At 41.6% G+C, this 16788-nt stretch overlaps 1 protein-coding gene across 1 annotated transcript in view; it reads right to left on the reverse strand.

The window, feature by feature from the left end:
- Positions 1 to 443: 443 nt before the first annotated feature.
- The window catches only part of LOC113228139 (histone lysine demethylase PHF8-like), a 39585-nt gene continuing 23240 nt past the window's right edge, over positions 444 to 16788 (reverse strand). The window contains exons 13-24 of the mRNA XM_026461321.1: positions 16640 to 16782; positions 13928 to 14154; positions 11622 to 11854; positions 11248 to 11349; positions 10731 to 10917; positions 9740 to 9860; positions 8795 to 8902; positions 8022 to 8146; positions 5572 to 5677; positions 3477 to 3666; positions 2925 to 3000; positions 444 to 1761 (exon numbers count right to left, since the gene is read on the reverse strand). Coding sequence (XP_026317106.1) covers positions 1682 to 1761; positions 2925 to 3000; positions 3477 to 3666; positions 5572 to 5677; positions 8022 to 8146; positions 8795 to 8902; positions 9740 to 9860; positions 10731 to 10917; positions 11248 to 11349; positions 11622 to 11854; positions 13928 to 14154; positions 16640 to 16782 — 1698 coding nt within the window. The 3' untranslated portion in view covers positions 444 to 1681. The remainder of the gene's footprint in view (positions 1762 to 2924; positions 3001 to 3476; positions 3667 to 5571; positions 5678 to 8021; positions 8147 to 8794; positions 8903 to 9739; positions 9861 to 10730; positions 10918 to 11247; positions 11350 to 11621; positions 11855 to 13927; positions 14155 to 16639; positions 16783 to 16788) is intronic.

Consider the following 16788-nt stretch of genomic DNA (forward strand, 5'->3'; position numbering starts at 1 on the left):
TTGCAGTGCAAATGGGAGTTGATATTTATAAGAGCTGTATCGCTAATGTGTTGCCAGGAATATATGGCCCTTATTTCGTCTCTATTTCTGGTTATATACTCGATGTACACTATGGATAAAAACGTACTTGAGCCGTAATAATAGGTCCGACTTGTGAAATAGGATTTTTTTAAAACCATCCGTTGTGACAGGGTCAACGTTCACACAATGAATGGTATTAAAATAAAAATAAAAATGTTGCGACATTTAAACAATACAAAGTAATAAATTATTCTCGTTTAATAATAACGCGCGCGCACTCATAGCCCCGCATTAGGGAAACCCTGTACCGCGAGTGCCATGGACACACACATAGACAACTATAGATTATACCCAAACTCACGAGAGAAATAAATGTAGGCCGTACAAATATTTCTCCCGGCCCGGGAATTGAACCCGGGACATCTGCATGGCAGTCAAGTATAGTAACCGTTCGGCCACTGAGGCAGTTGTTTTTATCGATAACGGACATACGCACTCATCAAGTGCGTATGTCACTAAGTACGTGAGAAATCGCAATGTCGCTGTCTCACTCCGATGATTTATGTTATGACAGAGTCTGCATCGAGTAAATAATCTTACTATAGATCTTATAGAGGGACTGAATAAGGTCTATTGTTGTCTAAAACGTATTCTACTGTATTTATTGTTCTGTGGTCTAAAAATCCAATGGTAACAACCACTGGATTTTTTGTTACTTAAACATCTTTAATTAACGTTTTTATCTCTGTTATCGATAAAGCGGGACATCTCTCTACTATTCTATATTACAGACTTCTACCTTTAAACCTGTTCAAATTACATGACAATAATCTTGAAACATCTATGACAGCTGTTAACAAATCTGTGTTCAAAAATAGCTTTTATGATTAATTGTGAGAAATGCCGCAGATATTTGCGCAAACGTTTTACATTGAGAGGCTTAAGTAGCCAATTATGAACAGCAGTAGTGTGATAATAAGCGAAAACACATTCGATATAGGTTAGGATATTTATATTTTCTGTCTCCCTCTCTTCTTTCTCTGTTTTCTCTCAATATCATCAGAGAAAATAACTGAAAGAATGAAAATAGTGAAAAGACAATTAAGTCCTAAACACCATTTACAAACTAACGAAGTTAAACTCTGCTCAAAAACCAATGATATACAGAAATCATTTTCGCTTAAAATGGAGCTTCAGACTTTTTACCTTTCCACTGACGATATCTTCCCGTGGTTGTTCCAGAAAATTAACCTAAGACTAGGCTTGACTATCAAAGAGTCTTGCCACAGCTAGAAAAACGAGATTATTACAGGCTATGTCAAGCAAAGAACATTCACCATAGAACTAATTTTACGTACTTACAACAAAAACATTGATTTGAAAAATGAAGAACATTTGAGGGATTTTCTGTTTTGACTATTTCCAAAGAGGAGAAGAGGAGAGTTGCCTTTTTCTCACCATTTTTGCGGCTAATGGACCTTCACGAGTCACGAAGTAGCAAAAACTGCCTTTTAAAAGCTACAAAACTATCTGTTATAGAGAAAAAATATAAATATGCTAAGCTAGACAATCGACAACACACATTGGTCCGTGCCACACACATATATAAAATATACACCTAGTGTCCGTTCGTACATAACCTAATGTTAGTGCTATATAATTAATATATCATCTTATGTATTTTAAGGATTTTGCCGAGGCGCTGTTTCGCCGTCTTCATACCTTTTTTCAGTCTTGAATCTGTGGATAAATATGTGAGGTATAATCATTGTGACAACATAAAATATATTTGTTAATAAACAAAAGTATAATTTTTTTTTATATTTAGCAATTGTTTTTTTTAAGTATCCCTGGGTTTCAATTTCAACATCACAGTTTCAAAGTAAAAGTTACACGGTTAGCAACTTCGTCTTACTTTCAGGCCGGTTCGCATTCTGTTGAACAATTGAACCGTAACAGAGTGGGGGAAAACTGAGCATGGCCGTAGTATAAATTCTACTTTACTTATTGAAAATAATTCTGTGGCTCTAGTGAAAAGGGGTACACGTCAAAAAACCCAACTTTATAAGGAGACGCGAAAAGCTTAATATGATATTAAGTGTTAAGTGTTCGTCGCGTTTCTTTCTAAAGTTGGGTTTTTTATTTGTACCCTTTTTCACTAGAGCCACAGAATTTATCTAAAACATTGTTTTCAATATAAGTAGTAGCCGTGCACAGAACAGTTTATGTGCGCCATCATGATTTTAAAGCCGTGGTAGCCTAATAGTTTGACCTGCCGCCTCTCAAGCAGAGGCCGTGAGTTCGAATCCAATCTCGCACCAACTCGAGAAGTTCCGGGAAACTTCTGCGAAATTTAATTTCGCGAAATTTCGGTGAAGGAAAACATCGTGGTGAAACTTTCACGTCGAAGATTCAGAACCCTGAGAAAGCGTGTGAAGTCCCCAACCCGCATTGGGACAGCGAGGCAGACTATGGTCTAAACCCTCACCTGAGAGGAGACCCGAGCTCAGCGTTGGGAGGTACAGGTGGGTTGATGACGATTACAATTTTCATAATATGCTGAACGTATTCAAAAATATGTTAAAATCAAAACATGCACACGTCATCCCTTAGCGCTCGGTCCGGCAAACTAATCATGTTTGCAGGATGCGGCCAGCGCCTCCCGACTCCCCTCGACTACCCCGCTATTGCTTTGAGTGAGTACCTTCGTTGACACAACTGTGTGGTTTATAAAACTGTGTTGGAATGTCCTAATTTCCGTGCATCATTCATGTATCGGTCTGTTGTACAGTAGTAGGAGAAAAACACCAACTGCCTTGTGTGTACTGTTTAATTTTGGATTAGTAAAGTTAAGAGAGGTGTTTTACGTTAATAAGGGCCATAATTTGAATAGATAAACTTACTCTTGTTATTTGGCGTGTTGTGTACAGGTGGCGGCGGCCGCCTGCTCTTTGTAGCTAGTACTGCTCGCTTTGCATTCTGTAAAGCATTGCAAGTGTTACCATAATATTTCATGAATTTTTTTTCTTTATTCTTTTCTAACGATACTTTGGAAAAAGTGCAGAGATGGGAAACATTGCATTATTAGTAGTGGTTATGTACTGAAAGTTCACTTTTTGCAGTGAATTGCTGTCGCTTTAAAATATATTTACCTTTTAAGCCCTGGATTTATTACACAGGGTTATTTGTAAAATAGTAACAGCCTCGCATTACCATTTTATTAAGATCGTAAACAATAACTGTCGGGTGCATGACTTTTCACAAAACAATGCATTTACTAAAAATGAACTTTTAAGCTTTCGTCGTACCTACTGACACTTTTTAGATCTCTAGCCGGTAATAAGTTAGGAAGTGCAGTCGTACACTTAGCACTATTTAGAGTATATTGAAATATTTTGAAAGTAACAGCGATTGTGAAGAGGGGAACAAAAGTTGTCGCAATAATAATGCTGGACCTGGTCGTGGTCCAGCTGCTGCGGCTTGGCGGCGTGGGCGTGCGGGTGCGGGTGCGGGCGCGGCTGCGGCTTGGCGGCGGCGTGCGTCAGCGCCTTGCGCACGCTCTCCTTGCGCGAGCCCTTGCGCGCCGGCGCGCGCAGGCGCGGCACCAGCCGGCCCAGGCGCGCGCGCGGCGACCACGACTCGTCCCTGCAAGGGGCGGCTTTCTGTGACTCCGAGAGGGTTGCGGTGCCACACGGCACTTGAAATCGCAAAGCCCGAGAGGCCCGAGACTCGCAGCGGGTGGCAGAACTCCCCCGCTACTAAAAACTGCTATGTGCAATAAAATTTAAATACCATGTACGAAACAGATTTCCTCGATTTTTACCAGTTAAAATCGAACAAATATGTGTTTGCATCTACGCCTGATTAGTAAGTTCAATAGCGTCGATCGTCAAAATATTACGTTGTCGATCTTATTGTTGCTTACACATGTACTGGATTTTCTCTAATCACACGTGTCGATCGTCAAACAATCGAGCAAATCTATCGGCACCTTTACTATTTCTGTTGAACATAAACTACATTGTAATCAAGTTTATTGAATGTCAATGATTCACCACCACGATACTCGTATTTTTTTTAAGAAATTACTCCATTCGAACCAACGTCTTCTGAATATATTAAATAATAAATGACATTGTCACAAATGTACTTACTGGCAAAAATGTTAATTCAGTTAATTTTCCGTCTTTTTTTTTTTAACTAAATAAGTTAAACTTCGAAGTTATTGTTATTATTTCCGTTTCCTATACAATTGTCCTCACGGAAGTATTGCACAAGTGGAATTACGTCAAAAAATGTTTATTGCTCCATTCGATACCAAAAAATATAACCCACATCCTCTCCAATTCTCGACAATATTAGTCGATAAAGGTACAAGGGGTGCGAATATAATGAATTCATGTCACATGACAATGTTGTCGCGATTTAGTATAAGTTTTGTAATAGAATAGAATAGAATAGAATCGTTTATTTCATGTTATCAATGTCACAATATTACAATTGGAAATACAATGTCAAGGGATAACTATGATCGTCAGTAATAAAATTATAATAATAATAATGAATATAAAATAAAGTAGTATAACTACTGCTTGTCGAATAAAATAAAACTAAAATTGTTTCAAAAGAAATTCATCGACACTGTACAATTCAATATCCAATAAAAGGATTTTTAGTCGGGTACAAAACTTTTCATCGTTTCTAACACTTTTCAGGTCTGTGGGTAGATGTTCATTGCAAGTTCGGTACGGTGGGCAACAGATTTTAGTGTTCCCGCGTTTCGTAGCGCTCGGCCTCCTCCCGTACGTCGCTCATAAGTAGCCAAGTTTTGACGCGCATAAACTATTATATCATAAATATATTGTGAGTACATGGTCATTATATTGTATTTCTTAAAAAGGTTTCTGCAGGTCTGACCCTTTTTTTTTTTTATTTATTATTTTTTTATTATTAATATCAAGCATTAATAAATTTAGTCTGTTATGATACCTAAGAGTAGGGAACTAACAAGGCAGTACAGGCATCTCAAATGAAGGTAGAGAGTTAGAGATATCAGGCATCTGCTGGAAGTGCACTGGTTGGTCGGCACTACAGTTTGTAAGTTTGCACAATGTTTATTACTAACGTAGATACAGTATTTGTTGACTAGACAGCCTGAAGATAGAATATCACGAATCAGTAACAGAATTAAAATGAGACCGCCACTTGCACTGAAGGTACAAGGGGGCATGTAGCGGTGGCAGAGGAAGGGCTGTAGGGGTGTGTGTGGAGGCCCATCATAGGGATCAGAGGATCCCACTAGTTCAGATCCGGAGGATCGATATGAGGTCAAGGACCTGTTAGGACAATTATAGTAGTCCTATGAAGTAGAATGGAGTTAGAAGAAGTGTACATGAAGAAAAGATACTCTATTTAAAGGTTGTTGCGATAGAAAGAATGTCGCATATGTAATTTACATTATGATTGAACCTTAGGCGTGGCAACAAATGTAGTTTGTCTATGTATATATTATCTTCTAAGTGTATGAAAATGAACACTGATAAAACTCACTTATCGCTCTTCGATCGACTATCGACCCTGTTCCGTGAATTCCGCCGCCGCCTCGTCGCCGTCCAATCCTCATCTTCGTCCGAGCTCATTTCTAGCGATGGATACACTAAAAACAAACAATTAGATAATGTTTCAAACTCAAAACTTCACAGTTCTACAAAGTGCAATTTTTTCGTAACAAATAGATTATAAGTATCTCCTGTGGACGCAGTTTGTGGCGATGCTGACTTCCTTCAACGTCATTCCACTATTTTATTATTCTCTGTTCTGGACTCTAGGCTTTGAATTCCCTTTTCTTTCACTATTTTTACATTTATTCCATACGTCGTCACTGCCATCAAAAATTTGAAACGAGAGGACGTGCCCATAAATCACTAACAATATTCTGCAAAGTCAAAGAATATTTTTTTCCGTGGGTAAAATAAATTTACACTTGAAAATGTCACTTTTAAGCTACTGCTCATTCACTGTGCTCACTTCCCTGCGAAGAATGAGGAAGAAAACTCTAGGGATTGCTCTTTTCAAATAAACTTAAACGCTATGGAATACACTTTGAATCAAATTTGTGTGGAATCTAAAGTCATGTCGTCTTTCCATACATCTTTACATAGCACGTAGTCTTCAATTTTGTAATACATAAGGCGCACTATAAGTTTCCGGAACTGCCCACTTGCATAAACAATATTTAAAAAGTAATTACAACTTTGAAAATGGAACTCTTTGGCCGTAGAATACAGTGTTTCATCTGACTGTCACTTGTTTTTACATTGTAGCGTCATTTTAGAAATTGGTTGTCTACGTCACCATGGATTTAACTCGTGCAAATTTGTGTAGTATGATTTCCTACGACTTTAAGCGTACATTAACAGCTAAGCGGAAATTCGCTCGCCTTCAAACTACTTTTGGCAATGAAGCATCATGCTAGACGACTATTTATGATGCTCTTTGACTGATACTCAAAAAACGGATTGCGTCACTTGGTGCAATGCCATGCTTACCAGATTCAATGATGGGGCGTCAAATTTGGTGTGTGACATAGTAACAGGTGACGAAACATGGATTTATAGTTACGATCCCAAAACAAAGCAGCAATCGAGTGTATGGGTCTTTCGAGATGAGCCGAAACTAACCAAAGTGGCGCGCGTGTAAAGTGCCTCTAAGCGGATGATTGCTTCTTTTTTAATAAAACTGGACACGTGGGTACTGTTGCTGTGGAGAATTGTTGTACCGTGAATAGTGATTGGTACACGACCATTTATTTGCCGGAAGTGATTGACAAACTCCGGATAAATAATCGTAAACGCTGTATCATCTTGCACCACGATAATGCCAGTTCTCACACGGCCAGATAGACAAATGAATTTTTGAAAGTGAACAACTTTGGCCTTATGAGCCATCCCGCATACAGTCCCGACCTGGCATCTTGTGACTTTTATTTATTTCCAAAAATTAAGAACCAGTTACGCGGTCAACGATTTTCATCACCTGAAGAGGCTGTCGAAGAATATGAAAAAAAATATGTTTCAGAGATTGTCCCGGAGGAGTGGCATAAATGTTTTCAAAATTGGTTCATTCGTATGAAAAAGTGTATTAACGCTAACGGAGAATTTTGAGAAACAATAATATATATAATATAAATAATATATATAGCATTTTTTTCTTATTCATTCCAGAAACTTATAGTGCGCCTCACGTATGACTTTTGAATTAAAATATTATTTATTGTTAAACTTCTCCTTATCGTTAAACTAAACTTCACACTGATGACTGTTAAAAGTACATAGTTATTGTATTAGAAGACTACACCAGTTTCTTGATCTAGAACAATCATACACCAGATAAAGTATCACAGCAACGAAATTCAAACCCAAACCAATTTATACGGGGTGGAAATTAGAGACGGGTCAGCTATAGGAAAACGGTTCTGACTGTCCACGAATTTTGAAGATATTTCAATTGGCATCCACAAATTTTCAAAAATGGCAGTCAGCAAAATAAAAGGCAAATTTCAAAAATCTATAGGACCTGACCTGGGACCAACAGAGTTACTAAGGGTCGTATTCCAGAACTCTACTCAATACTCAAGTCAGGACTTGAGTATTGCAGTGAGCACTGAAAATCATACTCAAGTCCTTGCCATTAGGGTCGTATTTCCAGTGCTTGAAATCATACTCAAGTCTGCTCAAATCCTGACTTGAGCATTGAGTAGAGTTCTAAAATACGACCCTAAAAATGTTAGTAATCGTAAAATTTTACCATACATTTAGTAGGCTTATCTAATAATAATAACAGAAAAGGAAACTAAGAAATTGACACCGCGTTATGTATTGCAAAATAAGACCAAACTCAAAAAGGGAACGCAGCAGTTGTTGATCCGTTTCAAATTTCCACCCAGTGTAAGTTCGTTTCCCGAATCGGTCCACGTCTCCCCATCGAGGTTAGTGACTCACCGTATTCCTCGTCCCGATGCACCTCCTTGATGACGTCCTCCTCGTCCGAGAGCTCTTCGCCGCCGTCGGGCGCGGGCGCCGCCGAGGCCTTGCGCGCGCGCTTGCTGCTGCTCGCCGTGCTGCTGCTGCGCACCACAACACGGCGTTTTATTTCGCGTTTCGGGTTCGCAAACAATTGCACCGTTCATCTAACACCCGATATTCATTTAGTGGATACACTTTTCTAAATCAAGGGTTAACTTATTAACCCCATAAGTAATTCCCCCTCGCCGGCGATAGACCTCAAAGGTCTTTCTTTACGTAACACGTCTTGTGTACGATATTAAATGCATATCGGCTGAGTTGTTAGTAATAGTATAATAACAGTGATCGGAATAGGTACAGTATATTTACCGAAAGTGGAGATACCTTGTGACTACATTTTTGATCCCGGATTGTTTTGGAATTCGGGAAATCACTTAAATACAAAAATTAACGTTGTTTGGGATAGTTAGGTAGATTATATTTATCTAAATTTTACAAAGACGTGTTGCAACCACCAACTTTTCGGAGTATTTAGGAAAATTCCGACAAATAGAAAATTATTATTTAATAAAATGTAATTGCAAGTATTAAGATATGTATTTCAAACATACCGTGGATTTATGGACAATCCTCCGGGATTCTAAAGCTACCGGTTCGACTCTTCGTGTAGTTCTAGGTTAAGTAAACATGTTAGCTTTCTAGTGATGAAATCAATCGAGTCAGAACCACGCGTTGCACTGTGAACGCACCTGTCCGGTCGCTTGGCGGGCGAGAGCTGCGGCAGGCCGAAGGCGCGCTGCGGCGCCGCGAAGCGCGACTCGCCGATGCTCAGCATGCCCGCCACCGCCGCGTCCTCGCTGCAAGCCACCACCTCTTTTTAGATAGATCTCAAATTTCTTCGATCTGACCGGACTGGAACCGGCGTCGGTTTGCCTAACCGGGGCTACCGATTACTTCTCGCAGGCCTTTGAAGTTATTTTTCATCACATTTGCTCGTAAATGGTATTATTGCATGGCGGCTAACTTGATTATAATGCCCCAAATGAAACCCTCGGACCTTTTTTCTTCACATTCCAGTCATGATCGGAGAGGAGTATTTCTTTTTTTTAATTTGTAGCACGACATACTTCCTTACATAGATGAAGCTCAAGTTCAAGCAAGGTTACTTAAGTTCAAATTATAATGTTACCTAAACAGAAATTTAATTGCAATTATTATTAAGAATTTCTTTTATTTGATTTTAATTATTTTCTGTATACAAAAACAGCAAATCTTTTTTACAGTCCATCGTGGCTGAATGTTCGCTGTATGCCGTCTTCGCTTTATGTCATTTTAGTTCGAATTATATTAACTATGGAAGAACAGCTAACTGGCCAGCCATCTGTTGACAAAAAAAATCTCGCCACTTGCAAAATCCATAACTGTTGTGTTGCGAACCATAATCATTCATAAACACTGTATTTATTTTCTCGCAAACGTGATGAAAAACATTGTACGTATCACGTACGGTCAAAAAAAACAAAACTCGAATTATTAAAGCCCTCAGCCTTCGGCTTCGGGCTTCTAATATGTCCTCGTTAGTATCTTCTTATTCCGTCCTTAATATACAATGTACTACTATAGGATACATGCACGGGACCGGGACGTAAATGGTAATATGAGGCCTGGAAGTCCCGGGAGCGAGGGGCACTCACGTCTCGCTGACGGGCGGCTCCTCCTCGGCCAGCACGCTGGCCTGGATGAGCGACTCGATGCCGTTGACGGGCGCGGGCCGCGCCGGCGCCGCGCGGAACCCGCCCGCGCCGCCGCTCGGCGCTGCCGACAAGCGATCCCCTTTTACACGACAGCTCGATTCTCGTTTGCGCTTGTGCAGCGCCAGGTTTTATACCTTTCCCGTATTTTCTTTTAATAATATCAAGTGAAGGGACGAACAAGCCGTGGGCCTGATGGTAAGCTACACGCCGGCACACAACAGTTGCAGTGCCACTCACGAGTTTTAAATCGCAAAGATCCGAGGGACACTGCCACTGCGCCGGTCACCCTGAGTCATAAGTTGACAAGTACCATGTGCCAGTAATTTCATCAGCACCCTTACTCTTCAAAACCGGAACGCAGTAATGCTGATATACTGCTTGGCGGCAGAAATAGGTAAGATGGCAGTACTGCCCTGGACGAACTCTTTCAAAAAGAGCTCTACTGCTGCTTGTGTTAGCAACGTGGTACAAAATATAATACGGAAAGCGTTTATCGACCCTACCAAGCGCAGCATATAATAAATAATAATATTTCTTTAATTCATTCATACACATACAGTAAAACCAAAAACAGTACCTTATATAAAACACTCGCATCTATAGTTGTACGTGTTACTTACATAAAATGTTTGAAACTCCCAAATTCCGAGCTAGCCTTAAAAGTGACGAATGCCCCGACCCGCATTGGCTCAGCATTATGAACTAAGACCTTAGACAAGACCCTCTCTTTAGACAAGACCCGTGCCCTTGAAATTCACGAAAATTGTATCACAATCGGATGAACAAAAATCGAACGCATACGGGACAAACACACGTACATTAAAGTTTATATACATAAATAAAAGAACCCTGATTTCGCAACCGAGACCTAACGAAAGATGCAAACGCGAGTTTTGTCTACATATAGCAGTATAAAAAGCGTTGAACTCACCGACGGCGTGCTTGAAGGCCTGCTTGTGCTTGGCGGGCGGCTTGCGGCGCTTGGGCGCGGGCGTGTCGTCGATGTACAGGTCGCCGTCCTCGTAGTCGTACGTCGTGGACATGCGCCGGCGCACGGGCCGCTCCGACCGCCGCACCGGCAGCGCCAGCGGCGCCGACGGCTTCTGCTCCTCGATCACCTGCGGACGCACGGAATTCCAACACATCTTCATTTCATAGGTAACACAGCTATTCTCTTGTAAGGCAGATTCATCTAAGAAGAATGAGTATTGCACGCGTTAATTATCATAATGGCAGTTGACAATTCGCTTCTCTAGCGATCGGCCACAGATAAGCACTCAAGACACAATCATACCGTACAAAGTGGCGATCATGTACGAAAATGGCGGTCTGAGCTCAAGTAAGCGTCATTAGGCCTACTGTTGGCACGCGTGCGACGCTAAATTACCACTTCTACAGTATTTATTGTTCTGGGGTTTAAGTAATTCTAAATTACACGATGCACTCACGTAGTTGGTAGACCCGTACTGCTGCGCTATGGCAGCGTCGTAAGAGGGCAACTGGTTGTGATGATAAGCGCCGTCGACTGCCACGTTGCTGTATCCCGTTGACTGTACAAAAACACAGTGTAAGTACTCACCGATGTACATGTCGCCTTTGAGTAGTACGCAATACGGTACATTATATCACACCGTCAATAATAAAATTACGTAATTTGAATGAAATATTTTTTCAGGAAACGAAAATAATATTACTAAATAGTCTTTCAGCGAGCTCGGTCCTAGTCCTCACGCGTATTGTCACGTATATTTCGACGTTCGCGTATCACGACGTTCTCCTTCACCGGCAGCGAGACGTTGGCCCTAAACCGCCAAGTGCAGACCTGCTGGTGCGCGGGCGTGAGCGGCGTGTGCGGCGCCAGGGGCGCGTGCGGCGTCTGCGGCGTCTGCGGCGTCTGCGGCGTCTGCGGCGCGTGCGGCGGCTGCAGCTCGTAGCGCGGGTAGGTGTCGAAGCCGTCGCCGCCGGGGTAGCTGTAGTCGGGCTGGTAGCCCGCCGGCGCCTTGGCCGGCTCCGCGTACTGGTACTCCTGCTGGATGTCCTCGGCGGAGTACATGCCTGCCGGAGCGCATTCAGTAATAAATGTCAGACATAACATACGTTGCTCTGATCCCCGAGTAACTAGACCGCTTGTTATGGAAATCGGAAGCAACGACGACGCCACCAACACCCAAACCAGAGAATATAGAAAAGTTAGTTTTTCTCCATTTTCGAGGATCGAACCCGGGACCTCAGAGATGGCGACACAGTAAGAACCGGTGTGCAAGCCACTCGACCACGAAGTCCATCGTGCATTGCGACAACTCTATAGAGTATTCAAGACATATTTCAAATCGCATTGTAAACCGTACTGACACGAGTTAGGGTCGAAATACAAAACTGCAACGCATCTACGAGGAACCTACGAGCTCGCACGACGCATCGCACGAATTTGCGAATTGGTCCACATCGCGCATTCCAGCGATGTTAATGTTCTTTGTGTTTTGTTTCCTATATTTTCTATCGATACAACAGCGCAGTACTCTTTTTAGGATCCATATCAAGTTGAATTGGAACAAGCATCTGGACAACAAAATTAAAAAAGCCACTATCACCTTCTGGCAGTGCCATAGAATGGTAGGTAAACAATGGGGACTCTCACCCAAAATAACACTATGGCTCTACACAGCGGTGATAAGACTTATGATCAGTTACGGCGCGATAGTATGGTGGCCACGAACCAAGCTGACGACCGCAACCGACAAGCTGGAAAAATTCCAAAGACTCGCTTGCATGGCAACGACCGGCTGCATGAGGACAACTCCGACTGCGGCCCTCGAAGCGATGCTGGACTTGCGACCCCTCCCAATGTTCATTAGACAGGAAGCGGCGTCAACAGCAGTGCGTCTAAACAGAGCCGGCCTTTGGAAACACATGAGGACCCCACATACAGAAATCCTTTATAAGACAGTCAATGAGGAACCGCTACTGGAGGCGGCTGTGGATAGGATCCCAAAACAATACATCTTCGACAAAAAATACAAGATACAATTGTTTGAAGATCCAAATGAAGGACTGAACCCCAGAGAGGTCCGCGTCTTCACCGATGGATCTAAAACAAATTCAGGAACAGGTACTGGGGTATTCTCAGAAGACCTCAATATCAGGATATCAACACCGCTTGGTGACCACAACACAGTATTCCAGGCTGAATGCATGGGCATCAAGTTGGCGGCAGAAGCAATCATAGCGAGAAGAGTAAAGAACCACTCCATTCGAATACTCTCTGACAGTATGTCAGTACTTCAAGCACTGAACAGCTATGACATAAACTCAGGGCTCATTTATGAATGCCATCAAGCACTCATGGAGGTATGTATACAAAACCACTTAACTCTACAGTGGATTAAAGGACACAGCGGCTCACGGGGCAATGACGCAGCAGATGAACTAGCCAGAAAAGGGTCGGAGACGGGCGCAGCAGGACCAGAACCCATAGTGTCCCTCCCCTACCAATGGTCCAGAACAACTATACACAAAGGTACAAAAACTTCACATAATAATACATGGACCACCCTTACGGTTTGTAGACAGGCGAGGGAAGCACTCCCAACGCTCAATGCCAGTCTATGACGTATATTAATTAAACTCAACAGGCAGGAGCTTCGCACTCTAACTGCCGCCCTAACAGGTCATGGTCCATACAATAAACACCTTTTCAATTTAGGTATCACAGACAGCCCTCTATGCAGAGCGTGCATGGAGGGGGAGGAAACGGCTGCGCACATCCTACTACAGTGCTCCGGCGTGGCCAACTACAGGGCAAAGTACCTTGGAGTGCCAAGGTCGCTCCCCGAAGTCTTCAGCAAACCGAGGAGGCTGCTGAGATTCCTGGAGGAGCTTGGGTGGCACGAGTAGGACCCTGCACCCACCTCACGCAAAATAGGCGCCTTGTCGTCGAGTTGCGGACACCAGCCCGTTACACCATGTACCAAGTACCAAGTACGGTCAGGCAACAGACGCTGGTTCCAGTCCAGTCAGATCGAAGGTTTTTTGCATTAGTTAGTCACAAATTGAAACGTTTGAGTAGGTTTAAATAAATCTAATGTAATAAGTACCTTTATAAAATGTCAACCAATAATAATAACTCACCAGGACCATAGTTGAGTTCCTGCCCCTCCATTCTAACGTTGGTGTTCAAATTCTCATTGGTGAATAATATCTGCTCTTCGTGGTAATCCCCAATGTCCTTCTTTGAGATCGTCCACTGGTGGATAGGCTTCAACGTGGTTGGCTGGGGTGGACGAATCAGGTGCGCTTTTAAGATGGAGTCGGCGGGGTACGGGGGCGGTTCTTCGCGGGATGAGGAGGGGGAATTGCTGGAAAAGATATATAAAATTAATGATCTATCATTCTATCTATCATCTATCATCTCCGGCAAAGATCGCCACAACGACCTGTTTACGCTGCTCGCGTCCAGCTCTCATCAATTTGTCATAATCTCGCAGTGCACTCACGTTGCACAGCGCAAGTCATCTGATGTGCCATTTATTAAAGAATTGAAGCGTTCGCTCGGAGATTAAAAAGTGACGTCCAATAGTAGCGATTGTCGGGTTTGTGGTTGTTTGAACAAAGGTGCTTCGAATTCAGAATTGTTAAGCATTTCTATTTCATAATCATACTACCATAATCGAGATACTATAAGTCCATTTCACATAGAAGGAGTCTTGTGACATTTCCAATTTTTGCGTTGCACGCATACCATTTATAACTCAACCAGGTTACAAAAAAGAAAGTAAATTTTTTCATATTGTACTAAAAACGAATAATATTTGTTGCAGTTGTAATTTCAAATAAAAATTAAAGAGCAAATTAAGTAGAAAGAAAATGAAATGATTAAGATAAAAATAAATTACCCGGATTACTTGATGCGTAAAACGGAATGTTTTATCCATAGAGATTTACACCATAAAATCGAAACATCGAATCGACTATTTTGTATCTCACGTTAATGCAAGCACATACAAGTTTTCTTTTGTTTTGAGCATTTCGTGATGTTCTGGAGTGATTGTTCAAATGTCGTTTCGTTGCAGTTGATGTTGTTGTTGTTGATTTTTTTTATTTGTTGTATAGTTTTCTTGTTGAGTTAATAACATAATAATTGAATCCTTTCTATTTTGTTTCTTATTTCTTCTTCTTATTTCTGTAAATCGATTCTCTCTTCTTTACAAATTATCTCGATAAGATATTTAAAGATTTGACGTCACTACATCTCTAGAAACTTCAAATTTAAAACGTCACCAGAATCATGCTATGTGAATTGAACTATAATCCAGGGACTGTTATAAAAAGATCAAAACGTAAGTACTGCATTTAACAAAGGTCATAACCTGTGTAGGCACACGTAAAATATGAATATGACAACCCACGCTCCGAGTGACGTGCAGAACAGGCGGTAGTTGTCCTCTTTGTCTCTATACTATGTATGTTTACGAGCGGCAGTGCGTTGTGAATGCTTGAGATTATGCAAAATGATGGATGCTAGCGAGGGTATCGAGTGTATTATTATAATGCCTTTTTTCCTTTTTTTTTGTCTTATTGTTATTGATCAAAGTGATCATCTAATAGATCATCTAACCAATATCTAGGATTTTGTAATAACTCTATGAGCTTTACCGAACAAAACTGGGAAATGCTAAAGTCACCTTAAACGGCAGAACCTTAAAACGCTCTCCTGTAAACTTGGCAATTTCGACACGATACTTTACGTCGAAATATGCATGTTTTTTTTAACAATATATATATAATATATTTAGACTGCTTCCGTGGTCGAACGGTTACCATGCCGGACACACGCAGAGGTCCCAGGTTCGATTCCCGGGCCGGGAGAAATATTTGTATGGCCTACATTTATATCTCTCGTGACTTTAATTTGTGATTGTCTAAGTGTGTGCCCACGGCACCCGCGACACAGGGTTTCCCTAGTGCGGGTCTATGTTGAGTGTGTGCATTATTAAAAAAATATATATATCACGTGGACGTGCAATGAATTTAATAAGTCAATTAGTAATTTAAGGACGGTGATAGTTAGTTGGGTCATTTTTAATGATAATGTGACGTACATTACTAACATTAATAACACACTCATAGCCCCGCACTTGGAAACCCTGTATCGCGGGTGCCATGAATATACACAAAGACAACCACACAACCGCTTTTTAGTAGCCTTACATATCTCTGCCGCCAAGCAGTAATGTCAGCATTACTGCGTTCCGGTTTTGAAGGGTAAGGGTGCTGGCGAAACTACAGGCGCATGGGACTTGTCAACTTATGTCTGAGGGTGACGGGCGCAGTGGCAATGCCCCTCAGATCTTTGCGATTTAAAGCTCTGAGTGGCACTGCAACTGTTATGGACAGGCGTGTCGTCCCGTCACTTGGTATTATAAAACAATACATAAAAACAAAGTACTCCCAAACTCACGATGGAAACAAATGTTGGTCATACGAATATTTCGAATCCGTGACCTCTGCGTTGCAGATCACCATTGTAACCGTTCGGCCACAGAGGCAATTACATACAAGAGCGAATCGCTACCGCTCGTACAACTGAGACCACACCTCAAGATCATTTATTTATTAAACTATGTATATAGACCACAAGACATGATTGATGAGCATTTTCTACCAGTCAACCTTTAAGAAAAACGAAATTCACGAACGCGGCAAAATATTATATTAATAATTAAACAAAATATTAAGTTCAAATATATATGACCAGTCAAGTCAGCGCCGCTACCGCTACGAGGCTGCCATCCCGCTGCGTGAACCTCGTGTGAATCATTGTGGTGCCCATGCAATACTTACTTCAATTTAATTCTCAGAACATTTCCTTTTTTGTCCTGCCTGTCAACGTAGCCGTTTTCAGGGTAGTGCTGCACCTCGTCGAAGTTCTGGTACACGACCTCCTTGCCGTCCACTATGTACTTCTCTGGTACACCGTTCATAAACTTCAC

This window comes from Hyposmocoma kahamanoa, unplaced genomic scaffold, assembly GCF_003589595.1.
Source record: "Hyposmocoma kahamanoa isolate Upper Pololo Valley unplaced genomic scaffold, ASM358959v1 224, whole genome shotgun sequence".
NCBI lineage: Eukaryota > Metazoa > Arthropoda > Insecta > Lepidoptera > Cosmopterigidae > Hyposmocoma > Hyposmocoma kahamanoa.